At 37.7% G+C, this 27,427-nt stretch overlaps 2 protein-coding genes across 6 annotated transcripts in view; one reads left to right on the forward strand and one right to left on the reverse strand.

The window, feature by feature from the left end:
- The window catches only part of CMC1 (C-X9-C motif containing 1), a 102,160-nt gene extending 81,137 nt beyond the window's left edge, over positions 1-21,023 (forward strand). Inside the window, exons 5-6 of one of the 3 annotated variants that reach the window (XR_010319597.1) lie at positions 1-4,494; positions 15,060-21,023. The gene's annotated coding sequence lies outside the window, so the exon portion shown is untranslated. The remainder of the gene's footprint in view (positions 4,495-15,059) is intronic. The other 2 variants (XR_010319598.1, XR_010319599.1) reach the window with 2 other exon arrangements.
- Positions 3,685-27,427, reverse strand: part of AZI2 (5-azacytidine induced 2) — a 25,945-nt gene continuing 2,202 nt past the window's right edge. For 2 of the 3 annotated variants that reach the window (XM_064277413.1, XM_064277414.1), the window contains exons 2-8: positions 20,024-20,244; positions 18,082-18,204; positions 17,523-17,622; positions 16,336-16,484; positions 13,420-13,478; positions 6,651-6,769; positions 3,685-4,332 (exon numbers count right to left, since the gene is read on the reverse strand). In XM_064277413.1, coding sequence (XP_064133483.1) covers positions 3,920-4,332; positions 6,651-6,769; positions 13,420-13,478; positions 16,336-16,484; positions 17,523-17,622; positions 18,082-18,204; positions 20,024-20,239 — 1,179 coding nt within the window. In that variant the 5' untranslated portion in view covers positions 20,240-20,244 and the 3' untranslated portion in view covers positions 3,685-3,919. Of the gene's footprint in view, positions 4,333-6,650; positions 6,770-13,419; positions 13,479-16,335; positions 16,485-17,522; positions 17,623-18,081; positions 18,205-20,023; positions 20,245-22,101; positions 22,237-22,385; positions 22,491-27,427 lie in introns of those variants that run through there. The other variant, XM_064277412.1, reaches the window with a different exon arrangement.

The following is a 27,427-nucleotide window of genomic DNA, read 5'->3' on the forward strand; positions in this document are numbered from 1 at the left end:
GCTAATCACAGAAACCAAAAGCAACTAAAGGAAAGCAGGAACAGACAGCCTTCAGAGGTGCTGATAACTAGACAGTATAGCAGAATGGACAGGAAACCCTGGTGGCGTAGTGGTTAAGTACTATGGCTGCTAACCAAGAGGTCAGCAGTTCAAATCCACCAGGCATTCCTTGGAAGCTCTGTGGGGCAGTTCTACTCTGTCCTATAGGGTTGCTATGAGTCGGAATCGACTCAACAGCAGTGGGATAGCAGCGTGATGAACTCAAATCCTGCCTGGTTCTACCACTTTTTACCTATGCAACCATGGATTAAGAGTCTCACACAGTTGTAAGGGTTTACTGAGCATTGCAGGTAAGTTAAGTGCATAGTCCAGTGCTTCAGATGTGCTAAATGCTCTTTGTCAGTCATTAGCAGTAGTAGGAAAGCCTGATTTAGAAACATAAATAAGATACTTACGTGAATTAATTTTACTTATGTCTTTGCATTATGACGTTCCTTGACCTGTAACTTAGCTACTGAAAATGTTTTAACCTTTCATTTTAAAAGGTCTTGTTCACAAACTAGAATTACCATTTTGTAACACAGTAATGGTCTCAATAGTTTAAAAAATTTCTGCCCTGATGCAGTAGTTCAAAGTTGCTCTTCTTCCCCATTAACTCACATTCACCACAGCTATTATACCTGCTTTTAACCAGTTTCAAAATTGGTAAATTTTACGCATACACAGTTCTCACCAAAATCACAGAAGTTACTGCACAGTAGGACGAGATTTAACTTTGGCCCCATTTCCATGAAATTGATATGAGAGATTATTTTTTATAAAGAACTTAGTTAAAGCAAATAGGATCTTGAAGGACCAATGGCTGTTCAAGTTGCACATTTTACTCCTTAGTGAATCACTCAAAAAACTACTCTTATTTGAAATAGAAAGAAACCACATTTTCCCAGGCCATGGAGCCAGAGGAGGAAGATTACGAGAACAGAGAAAAGCAAAGCAAATAAAGAAACCTAGAGACCATGTAGCATAGGGGCACACAAGTCTATATTCTTGTTGGCCTTTTGGTATTGGTGTACCTCCCAGAACATAGGACCTTAGTTCTTGTTTTTAATGACGACCCCGATGAAGAAAAGCCAGAAGTTACTTTAAGAAGCCAGGGAACTATATGATCTGTCACTGTTTTATAATTTAGGTTAAAATCAGAGGAACCCTCTTCAATTTTATGTGGTACATTCACTTACGTAAATGTCACTTTCCCCATAGGCCCTAGACCATTAGGAGGTTGTGTAGCATGATGCATTCATACCTCTTCATTGTATCAAAACGAAACCACTCAACATAGATTTCAGGATACCCATCCGCCTATCTGTACTCGTGCCTATTTCTCTGACTTGTGCGTATGCCTCAGATGTACCTTGCTTACTTGTGCCTCTGCTTAGATTATTCCCTACTAAGTGGCAATCCACAGGTTTTCTGCCCCTAAAGATCTGCCTTCTCCAAGTAGCCTTTCTTGATAAGATCTGGGGAAGTCTTCGATTTCTCCCCTATTTATTTTCGTTTTCTCATGGTTCCCACATAGGTATGTCCTTGCTCTACTTGTGAATTCGGTTCCTCAATAAAAAGTTGTCCGTTTAGAGAAGATGTAAATACTGTTTTAGCTAATAAGAGATCAAAAGGAAGGAACAGGTGGCTTTTTTGTTAGCTATCTTTCTCTTCATTCTGTTGAGTTATGGATGTGCTGAACTGAGTTATCACTATAAGAAGAAATCTGCAGATTAGATATTCAAGGGAATCTCTTTGGAGCAAGTCTCCACTTGTATGAAAGAACCCTACATAAATTTTTCAATTTAAATAGATTTTAAGGTACTGATAAGACAACACATTTTTTTATTTTAGTACCTGAGAGTGAGTATACATTCAAAATTTTTTTATGGGGGTAAAAAAATTTTTCAACCTTTTCTTACTAGAGTCTTACACATTTATTTTGCACTTCAACTGTCAAGAACATCCAACCCCTGATTCTCTAGCATACCTGTTTGATAGGCATCATTATTTAGATGGAAAAGCTCTTCCCCAAAGGAAGCTGGTTTAAAGATAAGCAAGACAAATGTCTGTTATATGAATCACATTAACAGCCAGCAATTTTAGTGCTTGACCTGGGAATACATGGGCAAGGACAGTATTTCACATCCACTTTAATTTCAAACAAAAATAATTTATTTTAAGGAAACAATTCTTCGCATTGTTCAAAACATTAATCAAGCCATTATCTCAGAAGACTTAATTTTCTTTACAAAGGAAAATTTCCAATTTGGTTCAAAAAATAAAGGCAAACCCCAGTAAGCAACATTAGAGAGGAGACGTAATACACAGGCCTACGCAGCCACATGAGAAGGAGTTCCTGCTGCTTCGTTATTACACAGGTAGTTGCTTCCTTCAGCTAAAGCCTGAGCCCGGTATTTGTTTTATGCATATTGGGTTTTGTTCTATTACTTGGCAAGAGATTGTACTCCCTTGAGTCAGCTGTGTTCATTGGTCAGAATAAATTCTAGCATCTGCCACCAATTCCATTAATCAAAGACAAGCCTGAATAAGAAAGATAATAGAAAGACAAAAATATCTGGTGAGCAATGAGCATTGTTTATGTATGTACGCTACTCAGTAATAGAGTAGAAGAGATCTGAGATACTGAGTTCAAGAGACAGGAAACTGTCTCTCAAAAAGGATAAAGGCCCCCTACATGAAACCTTCATCCCCAGGCCAAAAGTGTATGAAACAAGTAACACGTTATATTATTCATATTCTTAATACCTCCACCCTGAAGTTTAGATTTCCCCCAAAATTTCCATGTGAAGCCATTTTTGTTATTTCCTTACTTGTTTATAAATGATAGGCCACCTAGAACCAAAGTTTTGGGACATTTCATGACTGTACTGTATCAAGATGGTACAAAATTTGATTTCTAGAATTAAAGTTCCTAATTAATTCAATTAATTAAAAATCACCTCCATGAGTAAAATGTTCCATTTCAATACAAAGCCTGATACTTGCAAGCTGTTGTATAAGCAGCCGTAGTCCCTCTGGAGAAGATGGCTTTACACAGTTACACACACAGATTTGGATTTTCATTGTGGACCACTGAAGGGACAGATTAGAGTGAAATCTTTGTCAGTTTTTCTACTTCTAATTGGATGTATAGGTTTATAATAATTTACTCACACAACACATAGTTCTGCAATGATTTCATCATAATTTTCGATTATGACTTGAAGGATGTACTGGGACTGGCTTCAGTGATCAGGTTATTTTGAGTCTTAGAAATCTAATTGCAATTCTACACCTACTGACACACAATACTGTGAGTAAGAAGCGATTTAAAATTTTTAACACAATGGCACATAGAAATGGAATAACCTAGATACTGTTACTCCACTGTAATATTTTTCCTATCTTTATGTATCGTAAGGTCAAGAGAAATATAACCTATTCACATTGCCTTTTACTTTCAGGCAATTTGAAGCAACTGACATGGTTTTAATTCCATATACCTCCTTGATTATTATCATATAAATGAATATATTTAGGCATATCACACACTTTGTAAAGCCAATCTAGAAACGTCCAATTCCATTCTTTATCGGAGAGGCTGAAATTCACAACTGTAATCGAAGGTGAAAAAAAACAGTCTTTTTGAAATACTTTAATTTATTAGTAACATATATCTGATTCTTTGCCAGAATGTGGAGCTGGAGGGTATCCAAAATTCATTACATAATTATGGTACAGTGTGTGCAAATGTATATATATACTGAAAAACTGCAAAATTATAATCAAAATCCACTTTTACTCTTAAATAATTTCTCGGGGGAACCACTGAGGGCGATACAGCATCCTTTTGGCCAGATAACACATCTCTCCAGAATTAATTCTTATAAAGGCAGTTCTGATTATGCTGATCCAAGCAGTGCAATGGTGGCAGGTTGGGTAAAGGCAAAACTTTGCTTCTAGTTTCTCCAAACGCTGTCTCACTTGATTTAGGAGGGCTTGGGAACACCCAAGAATTATCTTCCGGAGAATTTCTGCCACAGGAGTTGTCTTCCTGAAAGTCTGCGCCATCACCAGGCACAGTTCTCTCATTATTTGTCCACGATTGGAGAACTGCTTTCTCTGATAAAACCTTTGTATCTCCTGGGAAAGGAGGAGATGTGGTGTGAGAAAGGGCTTTGCCATTTGGTGAGAGAGGGGGATGTCTTTTGTACGTTGCAGTAAAATTCGTCAAATGCAGTTTTGTGCTGTCTCTCCCAAGGTCTTCAACACATCCTACTGGGGCAGAGGCTAGAAGGAAAGCACAGGCTAGATGTTAATTTTCAAGCCATCTGTGAGCGTACAACACGTAACACTTCATTAGTTTGGAGGATGACTGAAGCACTGTGACCTGGAAGTAGACAATCTGAGCTCTAATCATGGGTCAGCTCTTTACTCACATTGTGACTTTAGGTAAGTCACTTAACTGCTCCAAGTGCCACTCTCATTTGTAAAATGGGCACAGGTATTCCCGTCTCACCTATATCACAGCACTAAGGATGAATGAAGAATTTCACTTAAGAAATTCTTAAGTGAAAAGTAAGAGTTAAAACACAAGTAAAGATCCCTGTTCTTGGCTTTTATCATGGCTTAGAGAAGATCTGAGGGCAGTGGACGTGTTAGTGGGGATTGAGAACGTTGTCCTTCTTAAGTTTTAATATTTGTTAGCTAAATATAGTATTCTTTTGCTTATTCAAACCTTTTCTCCATAGGTGGTCCAGAAATAAATCTATTTCACAGATAATTACATTATATTGTGAGTTGGTAAGACCCAAATGAAGTTTTACAGACGTTTTAATATGTATTCAAAGGCTTTTATGGATAAAGACAGTTCAAATAAAAGCTTTAAAATCTTGTTTCTTGTAAAAAATAAATAATAAATGTAAATTCTGATCACAATATAGGTCAACTGGGGAAAAAAAGCAAAAAATGTGTTTCGTACACATGCATTGGCTTACAAAACTAAGACTGCTCTAAAGCTATTATTTAGTCATAAGCCAGCAATGGTAGTATGCGTTTTTTCTCCCCATCCAACTTAACCTACCAGCGTGGGAAAAATAAATGAATTTTAAGCTTAAGAAAGATGCCAAGTTCAAGTAAGGCTTGACTCTGTGGTTTTAGAAGAAAAACACGCTGAACCACATTATGACAGCTCATTGGCTTTTCTTGGGAGGGCAGAGGTAGGGGCACGGGAGGACTAGAAATAACAAGTGTTCAGCTCTGGATAGAGGCAGTAAGTAGGTCAGGGAAAGAAGGTGATCTGGTCTTTGCTCCTCAAAGCAGTGAGCTCTGTGGGTGAGGAGTGACGACCTTGAGCCTGCTGATGTCCGTGAAAACGTGCTTAGGAAACTTACGGTCCAAAGCACCAGAAGACATACCACTCACCAGCTTGGAAGGGACAAAACAATGAGCTATTTCCAGGAATGGAAAAAGCATTTTCCTCCTATTTATTCCATAAGCAAACAGCCACACCAAAAACTCCCTGGAAAATTACTCTGAGTCTCTTTTAAGAAGTTTTATTTCCACCATCAACTTATGGTCTCCTCAGATATAACCCTGACCACTGGGAAATTCAAAGACAAACTTAACCAGAAGGTTAGCTACCTGTTACCATTGAGTTCATTCAGACTCACAGCAAGCCTGTAGGACAGAGGAGAACTGCCCCACAGGGTTTCCAAGGAGCAGCTAGTGGATTTGAACTGCCAGCCTTTTGGTTAGCAGCCATAGCTCGTAACCACTGCGCCTGCTAAAATACCACATTATGTCGCCTGATTCATAAGTAACTCTACAGAAACGGAAAGAAATATATCCCCTATTCTGAACTGTTTTCTTTCCCAATGTGTAACATTTTCCTGTGATATAAACACAATTAGATGGTGATTATTTTTTGTAAAAAGCCACATCTCATTTCTTTAGAAATTTAGGGCATTCCATTTTATATTACCCAGCTTTTGAGAAATACACAAAACTGAAGAATTCTGATCAGTTAGGCAGTTAAATATGAAAGGCAATGCAATGAAAATTTTGTTGGGTAGAAGGGGATGGGGAGAAAACACCTAGTCTCTGCTCTAAGCAACGTCTCTTTTATGGAAAGAACAATTAAGTTTGCAAACATCTGGCTGAAAAAATAACCAACCAAAACAATCAAAATTATTTTTTTCTAAACAGTTTAAAAAGCTAGGTCTCTGGTGTATTCTGTAGCACTGGACTGAAAAATAGCATTTGGTGTCCTTTTTTTTTTGGTAATATATGAAGTAGTTGTGGTTAAAGGTCAACTAGAGCAAACTTAACACCTCAGCCTTACACACATAAGCAACACTTGGCTGAGAAAAAAGCCACAAGGGGAAAAGAATACAGTACTGAAGAAAAAACACATCAGCAACACCTTTATGTGTGAAGCTGACCAGTGTGAGACTTAAAGCCAGAGCAGAGAATGGGTAGGCTGTGAACACACTATATATACTTTGGTTTATCAAACTCATTTGATGAGATTTTGATAAGATACTATAGCTAGCTGCTCTTCAAACAGTTTGCCTGGAATCGGTGGTTTCCGGCAAACACTGACTTGCCTTTTCTGATTGCTGTTGGGGTTTTCAGTTTTCTCAGTAGTTCAGCTTGTACTTGAGTTACCAGATGTAAATTTGACATTTCTCTCTGCAGTTCCCAGTATGCATTCTGCATGTTATCACTGAAATACAGGTTAAAAAAAAAGTCATTATTCTCTTGACGGACAGAAGGGAACAACTTTAAAATAGAAATAAACATCTGTATTTCTGCTAAAATTAATTTTGAGATAATATAAAATTTCCTCATTAGATAATTAAACTGAATATTAGGGCATTAAAATAAAGGAAAAGATCTCACGAGAATAACACTGTCCTTCTGATCTCTAGCAATAGCCTGCAATGTACTGAACAGAAGGGTATTACAGAAAGAAAATTTCTAACCAACAAGAGTTTCTTCTCAGAATTGAGATTTTTTTTTTTTGTAACCTAGTATGTGCAGTGGTTTAAATATAATTAATAGTAAAAAATATGCTCTTAACTTGCAAATCTGACCAAGAATAAAGTTATATTCATTCAGGTATGATTTTAAATTTGTATTTATCTCCTAATCATTCCGTATTGATGATGTGAATTAAAACAATATGTCAATTGCTAAACGTATACCCAAGCCCACATTAAAATAAATTTTAGGTTTCATGCATTACTTTCTTTTATGTTTGACCGGGCTGTCTCATATTGTTGGTTTTAAACCAATGTGACATGACAGCCCAAGACATGAAGAGCCAGATGATTTCCTGGTAAGGGAAAAGAAGCTAGAAAGGGAGGATTCAATGAAACAGAAGTAAAAACTTGACAAATGCCTCTGATATTTTTGTAATTAAAAGTATTTTAACTCAATTATCTCAAACATTTTATAAACGAGGTACTTTAATGTTGACAGGTTTTGGTGTTCTAGTAAACATTCTTATCTGTCTATTCATGATTTTCTTCATTTTAGGCTCTTAATTGCCAACTATTATGAATTGGAATTTTCAACATATATTATTACTTAGTTGCACAAGAATATATAAAATACTGAATGTAGGAATAACAGGTCTGATAGCATTCAAGCAACCATTATATATTACCTCTAAGTGTCTGTTTAGTAGTATAGAAATCAAATTATACAAACATGTATAGCCTCATACCTCAATTTGTGCTTAACTAAATACAAAAACCTTTAAACAGACTTCAAGGGGATAACATCCTTGATAACGAAATCTAATATCCTCTCTAATTAAGGAAGCAAAAGATACATTCAAAAACTGAATTATTCTGAATTATGTAAAGTTAAATACCTTGTTTTTAGGGGGTGAAAATATTTCCATTCCACTCAGACTAATTCTTTCTTCAATAGAAGCAGTAGAATAAACTCTATACTGCTTTACAAAGATTAGGGCTTTTTGGGGTTGGCGGGGGGGAGGAACGAGTTTAGTCTCATTTTAGCGTATTAAAAAATCTAGAGCTTTTTGCAAGTTTTCGATAGGTGTGAAATAATTACTTCACAAAAATTAGTTAACCACCTTCGTTTCACCACTGAACACTTGAGATGTTTGCTACAATGAATGTTTCGTATAGGAACCTGTCTTAATGTGAAGAGAGTGGTTGGCTTCTTGTACAATTCTGGGCATTGGATATGTTTTCCAAAGAGTTACTCAGTTCCATAGCAGTCTGTGTAAACACTATACATGTGCTAATGTGTGCAGGCAGTCATGACATGAATAATATGGTTTAAAAATAGATGGTCTTACCATTGTTATTGGCATGAGATGGTAAATCAGTATCTGACTTGGAGAAAAGAAAAGCAAATGCCCAAGACAGAGTATGGGCACTGAAATACCAAACACATCTGAGAATTAGTTGACAGCTCAGCAAGAAAAATCAAAGAGAAACAATGACAACAGAGGTGTTAAAGCAGCGTCCAGTACATTTTCCAATTCAATCTAATGAAGACTGCTTCCAAATTAGGTTAAACTGAAAACTAGGTCTTTTTTCTATTGTCCTTAATGTCACCTGAATTTAAAGCAATGGAGATAAAAATCTGAAATGATTACTAAGTCTAAGCTCTCCCTCTTGTGGATAAAAAAGCAATGGCAGTTAGTGTTACTTTACAGGTAATAAAATTTTAGTCTTCAAGGTTCTGATACTTACGTTAAAAATTTATTTTTAGTTCTGCCTACTCGAACAAAATTTTTAAACCATTTATTTAAGTGAGACTGAAACAAGCAATTTGTCATCTCACAAATATTCAGTAGGTTTCACACTAGCCTTCTTATCTAGGTAGTTCTGAGACGATATGTAAATTGCCCCCTCATGCCCCCCTCCCCTGGGTTCCAATGCAAGCAGAATCCCAGTGTTATATAGTTAGTGGTCTATAAGGAACTTGTAAGATACTTGAAAAATACTGAAATCTAACACTACAGCATCCTGAATGAGAACCCTGAAAGATAAGATAGACACACACACACACAAATGATGGTTGAGCATTTTACCGTATGCTAGGCACGTCACCCATGTTCTCACACCAACCTGGCAAACTAGGTAACCTCATCTTACCATGAGGAAACAGGTTCAGGAGAAGTTACTTTACCATGTTGCTCACAGTTGTCTTTCAGTTATCCAGTCTAATAACGGCTGATCACTGCCGTTTTGATAGCATCATCATACACTGACTGCCAACACAACCTTTTCAGCCATAATATAAGATTTCACACCTCTAAAGTTGACGTGTATGAAACCTGCTTGTCCACATTTCAAAGAGAACACATCCAGCTTACAATGTAAGACTGTATGAAAGCCCAGTTTTCTTCATTGACACTACACATTTTACTCTTTCTAATACTGAAGTGTTAGAAAAATCTACTTAGCTGAGTTTCTACTTCAGCCATACGTATTTTTACTTAACTTTCACAGTTACTGAACTGTGACATCCCCCCAGAGGAGCTACCATTAATGCATGGGTTATTCATCGCCAGGAGTTACAGACTCAGAAATGCATGTTTTGACATCTGCGACTCTCCCAAACTAGTGGTTTTCAAACTGTTCATTGCAAGGCACAGCAAGGAACCGTTTTACATTACAACACAGACAAGTTATGAGTTACGCTTATTACATGTGATGCACTCTGCTATGTTCTACTGTTATATTCCCTGTTTGAAAAAACACTCACAAAATTTCCTAACTAAGGGAACACAGCAGTTTGAAACACACTAGCCCATGTTTCAGTAAGCCATCTGTAACACGGTTCCACCATACAAGTTTACAGATGAGCACAAGAAATACAGTAACTCCATTCCCAAATCTAGTTTAAGAACAGCAGCCAATTTTAACAGTTTTAACAACAAAAACAGGTCACTGGCCAAATGTCTGCTACTGCTAAATAATGGTAAATACTATGTAAAAGGCCTCCAGTAGTTAAAAAATTCACTCTGTCTTAAGGAAACAATACAGTAGTACTTCATTTGCCTGGCCATATGATGGAGGAAATAAAAAAAGGAGTTTTCCAAAAAGGGAAGCTTTCCAAATAACTGAAAAATAATCTTTAAGGACATATAAACTTTTATTATCTGGGCTGTTCCCATTTAAAAGTGAATGAAGTAATTCAGAAAGCATGGTAAGATACAATATAAATGATGAGGTAAGGACAAAAAAAGACCATGTAGTCAGGAATAAGGCTAACATAAAAATACATGATGCGAAGTTTGCTAAGAATAGGCCACAAATTTAGTTATAAAGTTCTCTAGTTGCTAATCAGAACAGGGAAACCTTTTACACAAGTCACACTGCCTACATAGGACAAATGTAAATCAATGTGCAAAAACCCCGCGAGTGGACTTGAGCACTAGAGGAGCCACTAGGACACGCTTCAGTTACACAAGTAACACCATGCCCTGGGTATGGCTTTAATATATGGTAACTTTTAAAGAGAACTTGAGATAATCCTTTTAGAACATTATTTCTGTCAGCTGATGCTATAATACTGAGCTTCATAGTATTCAAGACTGCGAACTGAAGCCACGATTACAGCTCCGCACACACACAGTCTGAAAAAAACCACCTTTCCCATTATATTTTTTTTTTCTTTGAAAGCCTAGCTTTGATCAGTGCTACATTCTAAACATGCCCTCTAAGCTAATAACCCCAGTGTAGCTAAATGAAATGACTGACTGACTGTGTAAGAACACACCTACCAAAACTAATGACTTCAGTTTCGGAAGAACTCAACCTATAGACCTTCTTTCTGGACACAGCCTTCTGTTCTATCTGCTGCTAAACCCATCTACTGGGTTTTCATTTCAGTCACTGTATGTTTCAGTTATAGAACCCCTACTGGTTCTTTTTTACTTTCCAATTCTTTCAAAGTTCTCAATTTTGTTTTTTATGTCTGTGAAACATAGAGTAAGAACAGCTTTTTTTTTTTTTAAGTGAACTATAGCTTGGTTTTTTTTTTTTTTTGATCTCTATCTTTTGTCTGCTTGTTTTTGTCTATGCTGTCAGTCTCCTAAGAATCCTCCTCCTTTCTGGTTGCATGTGGGAGACTTAAAATGATATTATCGTCTTCCAGGGAGTATTTACGTTTGCTTTAGCCACACACTTGGGAATGTTAACACTCCGGGATCCCTTTAACTGTATTTCAGGGACTGAGGATACTAAACTATAGTCTATGGGGAGAGCCTGTCTACTTTCAATTCATGCTTACCGTAAGGTGCAGCCCTTCAGGGCCCCCACCTAATGGGAGCTGATCTCACCAAGGCCAACCCCTGCCATGGCACTGGATTCTAATCCCTGTTCACCTAACCCATTCTGAGGCTGTCTGAAGCACCCCTTCAAAAATCAGCAAATGCTTCCAGGGGAAAAGCAGCCTCAAAAAACTGGGCTTACCTTCTTGGGTTTTAACCTTCTCTCAAATCCTTCACTATCTTGTAAAATACCTGATGCCTTCCAACAAGTATTTCCGGGGGTTGATCAGCTTTTAAAGTTATTCTCAGTGAGACTGTTGATCAAAATTATCTAATCCCCCTTGAATGGAAGCAGAAGTCCCATTCTATATCAAGTATCTATATCTACACTACACAGCCCCTTTATGCGACCAACTCTGATTCTAACATATTTACTTATTCCCTACCTCTTTCCAAAATGATTTAAAGCAACTTATAAAATGGACAAATACAGCAAAATGAGTAACACTTAGGTTAACTGGAGAAAAGATATGCTGAAATGACATAACTTTTGTGATCTCAGGTGAAAAACAAGTCCTTTAAGGCAAAAGTTTTCCTTCTCTACAGCTTTGAGAAATAGCTTACACAGACAGTGTCCTAGACACGTTTTTTTTTCTTGATGTAAAAGCCAAAGGCGTAATTGAGGTACAGTTCAGACAGCAAAGTAGTTGTGACAGAGACTGTATGGCCTACAGAGCCCAGAACATTTGTTAGTGGGCTCTTCACAAAAGCGTGCCAACTGCTCATATACAAGAGTGGCTAGACAGCATTTCCTCAAACTCTTCTCCTTAATTGATCATTTCTCCCAATTCTGTTTTTGAAAGGAATAGGTGGGAGAAATTCACACGATTTACTTAGGTCAGTAAACTTTGGAAGCCAAATGATCCAACAGAAGTTTTAACAAGGAAGTCAAATCGGTAGTTATCATTGGATGGTGGGGGTATCTGCATAGAGGCCATGCTAAACAGCAGAAACAAACTTACCAGAAAAATTTAAAGCACAGAACTTAAATAACTTAAGTATGATGTATTTGAGAAAAAAAGATTGAAGTATGTGAACTCCGATACTTTCTGTTTTTACCGTAAGAGGAGAGCTCGTGCTACACAAAAGACTGATTGTTCAAGTCTGCCCTTGAGACAGATACTACTGAAATGCATAATTCTTTTTTTTCCCCTTATCATGTTTTAGGTAGAAGTTTACAATGCAAATTAGTTTCTCATTCAAAAATTTATACACTAATTATTTTGTGACGTTGGTCGCAATCCCTGCAATGTGTCAACAGTATGCTCCTTTCACTTTACACCCAGGGTTCCCTGTATCCATTTGTCCAGGTTTCTGTCCCATCTTGCCTTCTCATCTTTGTCTTTGGGCAGGTGTTGCCCATTTGGTCTCGTATCCCTCATGTGTTACTGTTTGTTTTATAGGCCTGTCTAATCTTTTGCTGAAAGGTGGACTTCAGGAGTTGCTTCATTCTGAGTTATCAGGGTATCTGAGGGCCATAGTCTCAGGGGCTCCCCTCCAGTCTGTCAGATCAGTAAGCCTGGTCTTTTTTGTGTGAATTTGAATTTTGTTCTAAATTTTTCTCCTGCTCTGTCGGGACCCTCTGTTGTGACCCCTGTCAAAGCAGTCAAGTGGTGGTCGCTGGGCACCATCTAGTTCTTCTACTCTCAGGCTGGTGGAGGCCATGGTTCATGTGGTTGGTCCATTAGTTCTTTAGACTCATGTTTTCCTTGTGTCTTTGGTTTTCTTCTGAAATGTATGATACTTTAAGTACAAAATCAGGATTTCTTACAGAATACCTCTACATACCTAGCTTCTTAAAATTATATTTAAAATATGACTGGATGTTCAAAGTGTTTGTTTAAGGCATCACAATACGGACTTTTCTACTAATCAAGTTCAAGTTTGTTGTTAAGTAACAAAACTATTTTTTAAAAATATATGATGGTCAAAGATTACATTCAAGATTCTTTTTATTTTTAAATAAAATCATAACAGAAATCTAGGTACCTACACAAAGTGGCCTGCAGAAGACAGACCATGTATTTTTGTTTAATGTTGAAGGATGGTCATACCTTGAAATGCTCAGTCTCTGGAGATCTCTGCTCTTCAGATCATCTCCTTGAGACAGATCCTGTCATTTGTTTAAAAAAAAAAAAAATTGTTACATTCTATTTATTCTCAAGACTTTTCTTGCCAGACATGTTTTCAGCTTTTATATAAGACATCTGTAATGTACAGTGTAAGACTAGATTTTTTTACTCAATTCCAGTGAAATACCTCCAACCTACATCAGATATTTCTAAATCACTTCCAGTTATCTAAAGGTGTTCATGTTTTAATTTTCTTTCAAAATTAAACTACTCCCATGAAAAAGAATTTGGAGTCTCACACATAATGTATTTAAGACACCAATCTGAAGTCTGTATTCGGTAAGAGTAAAAAATTTTTTCTCAAGAAAATTACTGTTTTTTTTCAAGGTACAGCTGAAGGAATTCCATAGGAAATGGAAGTATATTGGCATTTCAGTCTTTTTATTACAAAAAAGAGCCAAAGTTTACAGGTTACTGTTGAAAACAATGAGTGTATGTTTCCTCCTCCCACACAGACAACAAAATAACTTGCTATGAATTCTAAGTGACCATTTGCAAGGACTTCATAAAGTCTTTGTATATTTTTAAGTTTTAGTAGTGCAAGTAGTAGATACGACAGAAAGAACCTATAAAGGGTATTTAAAAGTAGGCTTAATATGTCTAAGACAATTCTGACAATTTTCTGCAATGCATTCTCATTTAAAGTTCTGTAACAAATAAAAATGGCTATCACTACTAATTCTAATGGCAGAAGTGGGCTGTGAAGAGAACAAAATTTAATTTTACTTTTTCTTGCTTATATAATCTAGATTATATATTTTAATGTGGAACTGTTAAAAAGCTACACAAGACTTCACAAGTAGCATGAACTTGGGAACATAAAATATGAAAAATACATTATAGGAATTTAAACATTTTGGACCCCTGATTCTCCAGGAAGTACTAAATGCTGTAGAAATTAATAATTAAATTGCATCTTAGGGAGGCCTACAGAGAGGGGGAACGGAACTGGCCCTCAAGTTAGGGGAGGTTTGACCACTAACAAGGTGCATGACTTTGGGCATTTTTCTTCCCTGTTCTCCAGAGGAAAGCAAAGAATCAGATCAGGTCATTTTCAGTTCCCCTGTGTCATTAATTTTTAATATTTACAACTAGTGTATTTTTTAAAAAATAATTTTTATTGTGCTTTAAGTGAAAGTTTACAACTAGTATATTCTTAAACTTACTATAAACAATAAAAATATCCTCATTCTTAAAGTCATTGATAAAAAAAACTCTGCATTTGTGTGGAAAAGTATTTTTCCAGCCAATCTCCTAAAAATTCAGAAGATCTAATGTAAATCTGCAGTAAGCTCAAAGGGATTTTCTTTAATATTCAAAGACCCTGCTCCTGGACAGTCATCAGTTTGCCATTTTCTGAAGATGGAAATGGGTTTGTTTCCCAACATGTCCACACAACACTAGTGCCCTGTGAGGTGGGAGTTTCACATAAACAGGGCCGCATGGTCATATAACCTTGAGAAACAAATGCTCAAGTTAAATAGGTCCCTATATTACAGGACATGTCTTCTAAATAAACTCTACTCTACTGACCCAGTTCTTATATTTCTTTGGCCCTACAGTTTGTTTTTCTGAGGATCAACTGTTCTGAATATAAATAGATGGAAAATTAACGAATGCAAAAAGTCTAAAAGGCCCACAGAGTCTGGAATTGACCCTGGAACCCTGACCTCACTTAATACCAGATACTGATCAACTGAGTTCATTAACTAAACACTTAAAAAAAACAAAACAAAACAAAACTATTATGTCAATGACAGATGCTATTATACAATTCAGAAGACACTAAAATAATGTTTTACAGAAAGTAAAGCAAGACTGGTAAGGTGAACACAAACCTCTCCCCTTGGCCTGCTCTGATTCCCGTATCTAAGAGGGCTGGGTCAGCATCACCACTGAAACAGGCCTGGAAGTACACATCCCGTGGTGTCGAGACGTCAACTTGGAGCCACTCATACACCGAAATAAAGCACTTCTAGTTCGTTTGTCTGTCTCAGTTGTGACTCCTGTTTTAGTTCACATCTCCCCCCTACCCCAAAAATAAACTGTAAAATTGGGGACCATGTTTTAATCTTTTTTAATATTCCCTCTTTATCTTCAGCCCTTAAAGTTACGTAGTCTCTCATGCACAATTTCATCATCAGTAAAAGTGATTTTTCTAAAATTTCTTCTGTTTCTGTGATTTATGATCATGAATAAAACTAAAAGCAAAGTGTATTCCCTAGCACCATCTAGTGGAAAAGAGTAACTACTAAGAACTGAAACTAGAACCAAATTCACCTGGGGATCTTGTTAAAATGTAGATTCTGATTCAGTATATTGAGTGGAAATTCTCGGCAGGGGCTCAAGCCAAAACAAACTGGTCAGAAGCCCTGGTTACAATAAGTAAACACTAAGGTTTTTTTTAAGCAACCTATTATTCTAGAATCATGTTAAAAGTATAGAGTATATCAAATTTTAGCAGAAATGATTAAAAGGGAAGCTAAACACAGACTGTTCAGAGAATAAGAACATTCCCTTTCTAGGTAGTTACCATTCATGTCAACTCTGCAGTTCAATACCAAACCAAATCCACTGCCATCGAGTGGATCCGACTCACAGCAACCTCAAGGACAGAGGAGAAGCACCCCATAGGGTTTCCAGGGCTGTAGTCTTTAGGGAAGCAGACTGCCGCATCCTTCTCCCACTGAGCAGCTGGCGGGTTGAAACTGCCAACCTCACATTTTATCAGCCAAGTGCTTTAACCACTGTGCCATCAAAGCTCCTTACATTTTAATACCTAATTATAAATCCTACACACAGAGTACTGAATTTCTCAATTTAGTAATTCTTTAGTACCGTTTGTTTGGATTTTTGCAGCTCCCTTTTGAGATCGCTACATTCTTTCTTCACCAGTTCCAGCTCTTGTTCCAAACCATGGATCTTCAGGTCACAGCTCAACTTCTCCACCTCCCAGTTCGATGACGGTGGATTTAAATTCCTCATCACTACAAAAAGGACAGGCGTCAAAACTGTTACCTCTGCTTTCTACATTGGCTGCAATCCCAAGAAGGTTATGCTGCTGAAGATAAAAGAAATGCTAATATGAAATGTATAATAATTAATAATTGAAAAAAAGTAATGACTTTCAAAGATCTATGCTAGTAAGAAATCTAGTAATTTTGGTTTAGAATGTATTATTCACTCCCACCCCCCATTTTCTGTTTAGGTTAAAGTACAAATTTGCCAGTCTGGAATTTTAGAAGATGCTACAGTAATCAAGCATATGCTAGAATTGTACACAGATCAATAATCTCCTATTTTGCATGATAAAAATAATAAACTGATGCACACTCAGCTAATCTCTTCACTTAGTCCCTTCAGGGAGTATAAAGTTTGACCATCAGGCCCGGAACACTGAATGGCATGATGCCAAAACAATTTTATCATCAACATTTCAAAGTAGAAAACTCAATACAAGTGGATACTGCTTTATTCTTGACCCTGAACACGGTACCTTTGTCTCTGTATTTAGAAACACCCCCAACCAGCTGTCCTGAGATTTCCACTCCCATCAGCAGGTCTCCTAAAGGCCCCTGCGTCAGTGTTCATGGGTACAGGCTAACAGTGGTATCCCTCAGACCTGACTTTCCACCCCAACATCTCATCTGCACATTTTCACGACCTTCAGAAAGGAAAAATATAAATAAGCAATTGTGACTATTCCATGACAGTGTAGACAAAGGCTGTGCAGAAAGGAAAAGCCAGGGCAAGAGGACTGGATGAGGGTGGGGGATTACTCCTCTCCTCTACGTCATCACAAACCAGCCCTGAAGAAAAATCCTTGTATTTTCTCTTGGAAATGCACAATTTATAAGTTAAAATGAGCTGATACGTTATGAAAGCAGAACAGAGAAATTAACATAAGCCTAAAAATTAAAAAATAAGGCCTAAATACAGATGTAGAAAGTTGGTAATGGAGGTAACACATAAATGGACAAATGCATTAATTCTGTAAGAATATTCAGAACAAGTAAGTGGCATACCCTGCTGAGTTTCCACCTCTGTCCTTAGCTGGAGAAGCTCTACTTCTTTAGATTGTAGCTGCTCATTCAATACTTTCAAAGATTCAGAGTTGTCTTTATTCTAGTTAAGTAGGGAAAATGCCAAATTACATTCAATAAAATCAGTAAGTTGGTATTCTATCTTCGTTTTCGGGTCGATACTGGAAAAAACTCATTCTAGCCTTTAAAAGCAAGATGGGAAAATAAACGTAGCTCTCATCAATCTTTTTTCCTTTCTTTTTCTGACTTAGGGCATATTTCGTTCAACAGCTTTTTTTCTTTTTAACATAATGAATTATCCCACCATCTCAGGGTTTTTCAACAGAAGTCGGCAGTGCCAGATGTATTTAAGGCCCACGCGTCATTACGTAATATCTATTTTGTATAGAAATAATTTATAAATATTATAAAAAATTCTATTTTTGCCCTGAGCATCTGTGATTTTATAAACGTAAATATTTAACCTCTTTGAACCTTAAACTTCTCGAAGGAGAAAACTCATCTGCAGTCTGTAGATAATGTTCTTTTTAAACCAACTTACCATTTTATCCAATTTGCTCTTCAGATTGTCTCTATCAATGCAGACCTCTCGATACGCATGGTAGGCCTTATTTACTTGTTCTCGTCCCACAGAACTTTCGTCATCTAATCGAGCCCCTATAAGCTAATGGCAAAAAATTAGCAGACGAAGGATATTATTAAAAGGGGATTTTGAATAAAAAATAAGTCAGTCTTCTGATGGGTCCGCATCTAACTTTAATCATGTAATGCGGGTGGCACAAGCAGCCTGCAGCTGGCCACTAACCTAAAGGCTGGTGGTGGGAACCCAGGCAGCAGCTCCACAGAAGACCTGGCAACCCGCTTCTGTTAAGAAAACCTCCTGGAGCAGTTCTACTCAGTAACACATGGGGTTGTCATGAGTCAGGGGTCAACCTGATGGCTGCTAACAGCAGCATAGTAAAGTGAACATTTCACTTCCGTATAATTATACTGATTAAGAAAGCATAAAAAAAAGAGAGAATTTTTTAGAAGCCTTCTATACCATGTTTTATAACCTGTTGATTCATCGCAGTATTTCACAACACATTATCCTTCTGAAGTTCTTAAGCATCTCTGAAGCTGTTAGTATCAAATGCCCGTCATCAGAAGAGTAGCCAGTTAAGGTAGAGTTGACTTTTTAAGGAATACGTGTGTTAGTTCATTAAATCCTGCATTATTCCAGAATAGGACTGAACAGGATTATTCGGTCACAAAGTACAGAAATATTTCCCATAGTAACTGTATACCAAATCACATTTTTCCTACCAAATTTCAAATAACGTACATAGCTATGAGCGCCGAAATGTTAATTCTCTCATTCTATCCCAGTATGTCACAAACGTATTTAATTACCATTGAAGCAAAGAATGAATTCATATGAATGCAAAGAAATTATGGTTATTTTTACAACCGACTCCCCTCTAGCCCCAGCAAGCCCCATCCCCAAGCTTCTGTGACAGAAGAACTCATTCTCTTGGCTGCTAAGAATCCACTTCTTTCACCCTTGTGGAAGCTGCTCTTTATAAAATAGAGACGCACTGATCTGACCTGAAGAAATACACACTAAGGTAAGGAAAAACTTCAAAACTCAAAAGTAAACGGGGAAGCGGGGACCATTTCTCAAGACGTGAGGCCAAGAAGATCTTGCGATTAAATCAGCCACCTTGTTTATAAAGGAGCAACAGTTAAGCACTTGGCTGCTCACAGAAGGTTGGCAGTTCGAACCCATTCGGTGGCTCTGCAGGAGAAGGCCTGGTAATCCGCTCCTGTAAAGATCAGAGCCTAGAAAACCCTCTAGAGCAGTTCCGCTCTGTCACATGCTGTCGCTATGAGTCAAAATTCAACTCAGGGGCACATAGCGCTTACAACACCACCTTGTTTGTACGTTCTGAAACATTTAGAAATGTCAAGATTCTGCATAAAAAGGTAAACACTGGACATTAATTCATCAGTTAAAAAAGCAGTATTCATATATGGGTATTCAAGAGCAAAAGAAAACACTGAGGTAAAGAAGATGAAAGTCCTGCTGTAACTTCAGTCTTGATGAAGAAATTGATATTAAACATTACTAAAACAATACTCAGAAAAGCCTCTTTTGGCTTTTCATTTCCTTTGTTGCTATGTCATTTACTTTTGCACGGATTTTAAAATTCTGAATACAATACATACAGCTATGAATGTTAAGGCGATCTGAAAAAAGGAAGGAAAATATTTGGAATATACCCCTTCCAAGTTATTCAATCCTACCCCACAAATATTCCCCAATCACATGGTATGTGAGTGACACTGTGACTAAGTACAATGCCCAAGGTTTGGAAATTAGCAGTGAAAGATGCTTGGAAATTTGGTTTAACTATGGAAGAGAGGATAGAAAAATATAAAAAATTTCTAATATTGTGAATCATCCTTTATCTCATAAAACATAATGAGGGTAAAAGAATTACCTTTTCTTCCAAAAGTCTTACTCTTTTCTTTAACAGAGAGTTCTCTTTCTCTGAATCCTTTAGTCGTTTCTTGATGTCTTCATACGCAGTGACCAGGGCGAAATGGGAGGCAACAGACTCATCTCCTGAATATACTGAGGCTGGAGTCACTAGGTCTCTCCTGTGGGCTTTTTCATGATTCAAAATGCAGATATCATCTTCCACCAGTGTATCCATGACAGCTAGTTCAAAGAAAAACACAGGGAACAGAAATGTCTCACTGAAGAAATGAGCAACAACAAAAAAAGATGTATTTAGAGTAATGTGAGTATCGGGGCAATGTTTAAAAACTCTGATTTTTTAGAGGCAGTATAGCATAGTAGCTAAGAGCATGGACTCCGGCACCAGACTGCCTGGATTTTCTAATCCAAGTTCTACCACTACCCTGTCTGATAGCGTCACTATGACTCAGAATGAACTGGACGGCAACGGGTTGGTTTGTTTGTTTTTTAATAATTAAGGAGCTCTAGTGGTGCAACGCTTAAGTGCTCGGCTGCTAACGGAAAGGTTAGCAGTTGGAATTCAGCAAAGGCTCCACAGGAGAAAGGGCTTGGCGATCTGCTCCTGTGAAGGTTTCAGCCGAAGGATACCCTAAGGGGCAGTCCTACTCGGTCTGATAGGGTCACTGTGAATCAGAACTGACTTGACAGCACGTAACAACAGTAACATTACCTATACTTACAGTCACCCATTTATTATAACCAGAAAGGATACAAGTGAAGAGACATGAGGCGAGGTCTGAGAGCGTTCCTGGCACAGGGGCCTCCGTTGTCTCCAGGGACATGCCACCCTCTCTAGTTCAAGGATTTTCTCACCAATCTAGGGAATATGCATGATGGAGCCTTAATACAAAGTTATGTTCGATCAATGAATATGAATGACTGCATCATGCCCCTCCCTTCCTGAGGCCTGCTGCCAGAGTGGGGCCTGTGTAGCCCCCTACTTATTCACACATTTAAATGCTGGCTGGTTATTTTAGAAAGCAAAACCCAAAAAAAAACCCGTTGCTGTCGAGTCGATTCTAACTCATAGCAACCATACAGGACAGAGCAGAACTACCCCATACGGTTTCCAAGGAGCAGCTGGTGGATATGAACTGCTGACCTTTCAGTTAGCAGCTGAGCTCTTAACCACTACACCTCTGGCTATCCCAAGGGTTATTTTCAGAAACCAGAGATAAACAGTCAAAGCCAGTTCTTTATTTCACAGTTGCTTACTAGTGCCAGTCACTGTTCAAAAAACTTTACAGATGAGGAAACAGGTAGAAAGAATTTAACTTTACCACAGTAACACAGTAAGTGGAGAGGTGAAATGTAAACACAAGTTGTTTAATCACAGAATCCATGTTTCACTGTGCTTGCTCTTCTCTGAAATTTCTTTCTTCCTGTGTCAATTAATGCCTGTAAAGTTTGTTTTCCTTTATTTCAGGCAATGTGAATAGTAATGAAAGCTTTCGTCTATTTTTCTGCGTCCGATCTTCTATCACAATAGTATTGTCTTTCTGATTTTATAACTGAAAGCACCCAATTGCTCTCAAGCAAAGTCAGAATCTGGAGGTCGAGTTATTTGTCAATGTGGAGTGTCTAGTTATATCTAGGATTATAAGGAAAGTAGGCAAAAACAAATCTGTGTACAAGCTTGGGTAGGTGAAACTTATAATCCAATCAATCTTTACCAACACGGATTTAAAAATTTCTACCATACAGGGTAATTTGTATTCTTAAATTAGAATTTAAGAATCAACGTTCAACCATTTCAGGAGGAAGCATATGATCAGGAACCGATGGTACTGAAGGTAGAAGTCTAAGCTGCGCTGAAAAACACTGGCAAAAAACAAGGCTCCAGGAATTGACGGAATACCAACTGAGATGCTTCAACCAACGGATGTAGCACTGGAAGTGCTCATTCGCCTGTATCAAGAAATCTGGAAGACAGCTACCTACCCAACTGACTGGAAAAAATCCTTATTTAAGCCTGTTACTGAGAAAGGTGATGCCACCAAATGTGGAAATTACTGACCAATGTCATTAATATCGTACCAAGTAAAATTTTGCTGAAGATCATTAAAAAGCAGCTACAGTAGTACATCAACAGGGAACTGCCAGAAATTCAAGCCAGATTCAGAAGAGGACACAGAACCAGGGATATCACTGCTGATGTCAGATGGATCCTGGCTGAAAACAGAGAATTCCAGAAAGATGTTTACCTGTGTTTTATTGACTATGCAAAGACATTCAACTGTGTGGATCGTAACAAATTATGGATAATATTGTGAAGAATGGGAATTCCAGAATGCTTAATTGTGCTCATAAGGAATCTGTACCTAGATCAAGAGGCAGTCCTTTGAACAGAACGAGGGGATCCTGCGTGGTTGGTTGAAAGTCAGGGAAGGTGTGTGTCAGGCTTGTATCCTTTCACCGTATAATCATCTGTTTGCTGAGCAACTAATCCAAGAAGCTGGACTGTACGAAGAATGGGGCATCAGGATTGGAGGACGATTTATTGGCAACCTGTGTTATGCTGATGACGCAACCTTACTTGCTGAAAATGAAGAGGACTTAAAACACTGACAAAGGTCAAAGACCACAGCCTTCAGTATGGACTACACATCAACACAAAACAAAAATCACCAGAACTGGACCAATAAGCAACATCATGATAAACGGAGAAAAGACTGAAGTTGTTAAGGATTTCATTTTATTTGGATCTATAATCAACACCCATAGAAGAAGCAATAAAGAAATCAAATGACACACTGCATTGGGCAAATCTGCTGCAAAGGACCTCTTGGAAGTGTTTAAAACCAAAGATGTCACCTTGAAGACTAAGGTGTGCCTGAGCCAAGCCTTGGTGTTTTCAATTGCCTCATATGCACGTGAAAGCTGGATGATGAATAAGGAAGATCAAAGGAGAAATGACACCTTTAAGTTGTGGTGCTGGTGAAGAATACACCATGGACTGCCAAAAGAAGGAACAAATCTGTCTTGGAAGAAGTACAACCAGAATGCTCCTTAGAAGGACAGTGAGACTGTGTGTTATACACTCTGGACACGTTATCAGGAGGGATCAGTTCCTGGAGAAGGACATCATGCTTGATAGAGCACAGGGTCAACGCAAAAGAGGAAGACCCTCAATGAGATGGACTGACACAGTGGCTGCAGCAACGGGCTTAAGCATAACAACTGTGAACATGGCAAAGGACTGGGCAGTGTTTCGTTCTGTAGTGCACAGGGTCGCTATGAGTCAGAACGGACTCGATGGCACCTAACAACAACAGTCAAAATGTCACCCCGATTTGTAAATCGTATATATCAATAAACTTCAATTTCTATTACTGGCTTAATATGATTTTTGTTTTAACACCATATGAAACATCTGAGAGATAATATCTTCATACTCAACCAAATGAGGATTTAACTTGAATAATTTTCTTTTTCTAAAGACTGATAGAAAACAAGATATAAGCCTAAAATCCTTGTTAAAACAAAAACCATTTCTCATCATCTACAGTCAAAATGTTATTGATGTGTGCTGTCGAGTTGATTCCAATTCATAGCAGCCTTATGTGACAAGCGTAGAACTGCCCCATAGGGTTTCCTAGGTTGTAATCTTTCCTGGAACAGATCACCAGGTCTTTTCTCCTGTGGTGCTGCTGTTGGGTTTATATCACTGACCTTTTGGTTAGCAGCCTAGCGCTTTAGCCACTGCACCACCGGGCTCCTTACAGTCAAAATACATGTCCTAAAGTTTGTGTACTTTGCTCTAAGAATCAAAGCCTATGTACTTTAGCTTTACATAACGTTCTTTCTAACTAGCTCAGCTCTGTGATTTCCTATTCATTTTTATCATGAAGCAATCATTTTACTCAACAAGGAAAACCCAGTGTGGGAGAAAATGTACAAAAAATTATTATATCGTAGAGGTGAGTAATAGAAACAAAACAGAATGCTATGAGGATGGGGCAGTTATATTCAAAGAAAATACCACAAAAACAGAATGACTCATACTCTAAATGAAGACAGTGGTTACTGTAATCATACCTTTACAATAGGGTGAACACATGTGGAGATCAAAGGCCTGTAAGAGTATAGGGAAAAGGGTAGAGAAAGGGAAGGGTAGGAGATGAAACTGGAAAGACAGGATAGACACAAAATGAGATGGCCCTTTATAACAGAGACTACAGGGTTTGGCCCTTATTCTACAGCATTTTACAAGATAGACCTAGATGTGATTATAGTGAAGAATACTTACACTATATTTGTTAAAAAAAAAAAAAAAATCACAACCAAATGAACTATTTAGCATTGTGCCAAGAGTTTTATAAATATCTTAATTCTCATGACAATCTTATGAGGTGGAAAATCTCATGAAACCCATTTCACAGATGAGAAAACTGGGACCCAGAAAGGTCATGTGGTTTAGTCAGGATCAGACAACATGCAGCCCAAGTACAGGGGTTTCAGAGCCTGAACTACCAATATTTCTCCTTCTCTGGTGAGGCTTTTACACACTTGAACTCATCACGAACTACAAAACTAGGAACCCTGAGAAGGTTTACAAGTACCTTAAAGGGGATTGGGCATACTGATCTAACAACGTCACATATTATATTATACAGTAAGATAACTGGTCAAAATACTCATTTTTAGAACAAAATGAGTACTCAGACTGGCTCATTTCACGTATTTATGTTATCTTTTTTATTTACAAAGTGCCAAAAAATTGCATACGTCGCTCACCTTCTCAATATAAAAAAATAATTTGCATAAAAGAAGCACCTTTCAAGTTTTAAACCATTATCCTATACATTTATTCTGTACTCTGTAAACGCGACTTGGAATGCACTGGAAAGCTACTTACCTGTCCTAAATTTTATATGAGAAATACCCACGTGGTAACGTACAGCTAAGAGGAAATCCATTACTGGCACAGACAAGCACCAAAATCGATTAACTTTTAAAATGACTGTCATTTAAGTTTGCTGTAAACTGAAAGTTAAAATTTTAATTTGTCTCTGCAAAAATACAAACCAAATCACATTAGTATCAGAAACTTTAATGCTTATCATATTACACTGTACAAACCAGCCTCCTAGAGATAAAGCTGCAAGGCCAGGGAAAACACACATCCCAGGAAGGTACCCAATGCGAGCCAGACGCCCCTTATATTTGTTACCACAGGAACAGGAAACTGCTAGCAGAGCAACAAAGTAGCTCGTGTGCACACAGCCTGAGGTGTCTCTGCTCATGCAAGCATTTTTCCTCAACATCTACAGAGAATAAAGGTTGCTGCAGCAGTCCGTCTCACAGTAGGATTCAGTTTTACACACTATGGTTGTGATGAAGTATTTCCGGACCACGCAGTTTGATTTTCTGGATAAATGGTAAAAAGCCTAACTGGCTATTATACTTAACGAACTAGACCAAGCTATGGTTTACCCTTTAACATCTGGGCAAACGTACCCTCTACTATAACTACCTAATTTACCATAATTGAAATTAAAATAAGAAAACTTTTTTTACTCTAATTTATACAAAATGAGTGCTATAATCATGTTATTAACAAAGGCTACAACTATCCAAAGACTAGACAATATTTTAAATAGTCTAGCAGGAATAACATTAACTTTCAAAACTTAACAAATGCCACAAAAAAATGTTCAAAGGCAAGCTTAAGTAGACTTCCCTCAATCATGAAATTCAATAATAAATGTACTCCACAGGCACGTCACAAAGAAATTTCTTTTTCAAAAACATTCCAAGAAACTAGAGACAACCAAAGCAGTGTTTCACAAAGTGAGGTGTGCTCCACTGTCTTGGACTCACTTGGAGTTTTCAAAAACACTGGTTTCTAGGCTCCACCAGAGATCTATGGATATCAGAACCGTACTTCCAACAAACACCCTAAAAAACGAACAAAAAAACCCGTTGCTCTTGAGTCTATTTCACCTCATGGGGACCCTATGTGTATCGTAATGGAACTGTACTTCACTGGATTTTCAATTGCTGTGATCTTTTATAAGTAGATTACTGGGCCTTCCTTCTAAGGTGCCTCTGAGTGGATCTGAGGCATGAACCTGTTAGTAGTCAAGTGCCTAACCATTTGTACCACCCAGGGACTCCATAGAAGCACCCCAGGATTCTGAAGTCCCAGTGAAATATAAAACCCGCTAGAGGGAGGAGTCCCTGGGAGATGCAATGATTAAAACACTTGCTGCTAACCAAATGGCTGGAGGTTTGTATCCACCCAGAGGGACCTAGGAAGAAAGACACGGCGAGGTACTGCCAAAAAACCTTGAAAACCCTATGGACCACAGCTCTACTCTGACACACATAGGTTTGCCAAGAATTTAAATCAACTCAATGGCAACTGGATGAATCATGCAAACATTTTATATATTAAATTCTGTTTACAGAAGTTTACATAAAGTATAAATGAAAAGAGAATTGGAAAAGATTGAGATAAAAGATGTTGAGAACAGTGAAGTTACATAGAATGGCAATGGGAGAAAGAAAGGCATAATCTCTCAAATAAGGTGGGTAGAAAAGAGAAAAATAGTTCCTGAGGCTAGGAAAAGAGACATAAAAAAAAAGATTCAAAGGTTATTACAGTAATGAGAATTAATTTAGACATCAAGATCCTAAATTCCAGTCTTCACTGCAATCCACATTAAAAGGGCCCTCAGTTCTTCATAGATACATACACCTGAGTTTGGGATACTAGAAAAGATAGAAATATCTCCTGACACCAGGGTGATGTTTTTTATAGGAATAAACACGATTATCCTGTCATATTTCATATCTACCATTTATCGATCATTTACCATATGCCAGGCACTAGTGGTTTTACACACAGTGCCCACTATTATTCCATTGAACAACTAAGTCTTAGAAACATTAAATAGCTTACCTAAAGCTACACAACTAATCAGTGGCAAAGCTGGGATGCGAGCCCAGGTAAGCTGACCTCTAGATCTGTGCCTGTCATAAAACATTCACAAAGCAATATAACTTGGATTCTGATTTGCCCAGTAAGAGTTTAGACAAGGTAGAACTATACACTAGAAAGAACACAGGGTTTAGAAGCCCCGGATTCTAGTCTCGGTTCTGCCACTTTGATCAGTGCGCTTCGCTTCTCCAGGTCTAAATTTTCCCACCTATAAAATGACACAGTTGGACTACATCACTAAAACACCACCTTCCTATATTGAGAAGGCAATTTCTTAATCCAAGTATGAATAGAAATCTAAACAGGTAGAAGGGAATCAACATTTTTGCCAGGAACTAAGAAATATACATACACATTACTCAACTCCAAACCAAACTTGGCAAGAAAGGTATTACTACCACCGCAGAAGAGAAACTG

This window comes from Loxodonta africana, chromosome 27 (genome assembly GCF_030014295.1).
Source record: "Loxodonta africana isolate mLoxAfr1 chromosome 27, mLoxAfr1.hap2, whole genome shotgun sequence".
NCBI classification, from domain to species: Eukaryota; Metazoa; Chordata; class Mammalia; order Proboscidea; family Elephantidae; genus Loxodonta; species Loxodonta africana.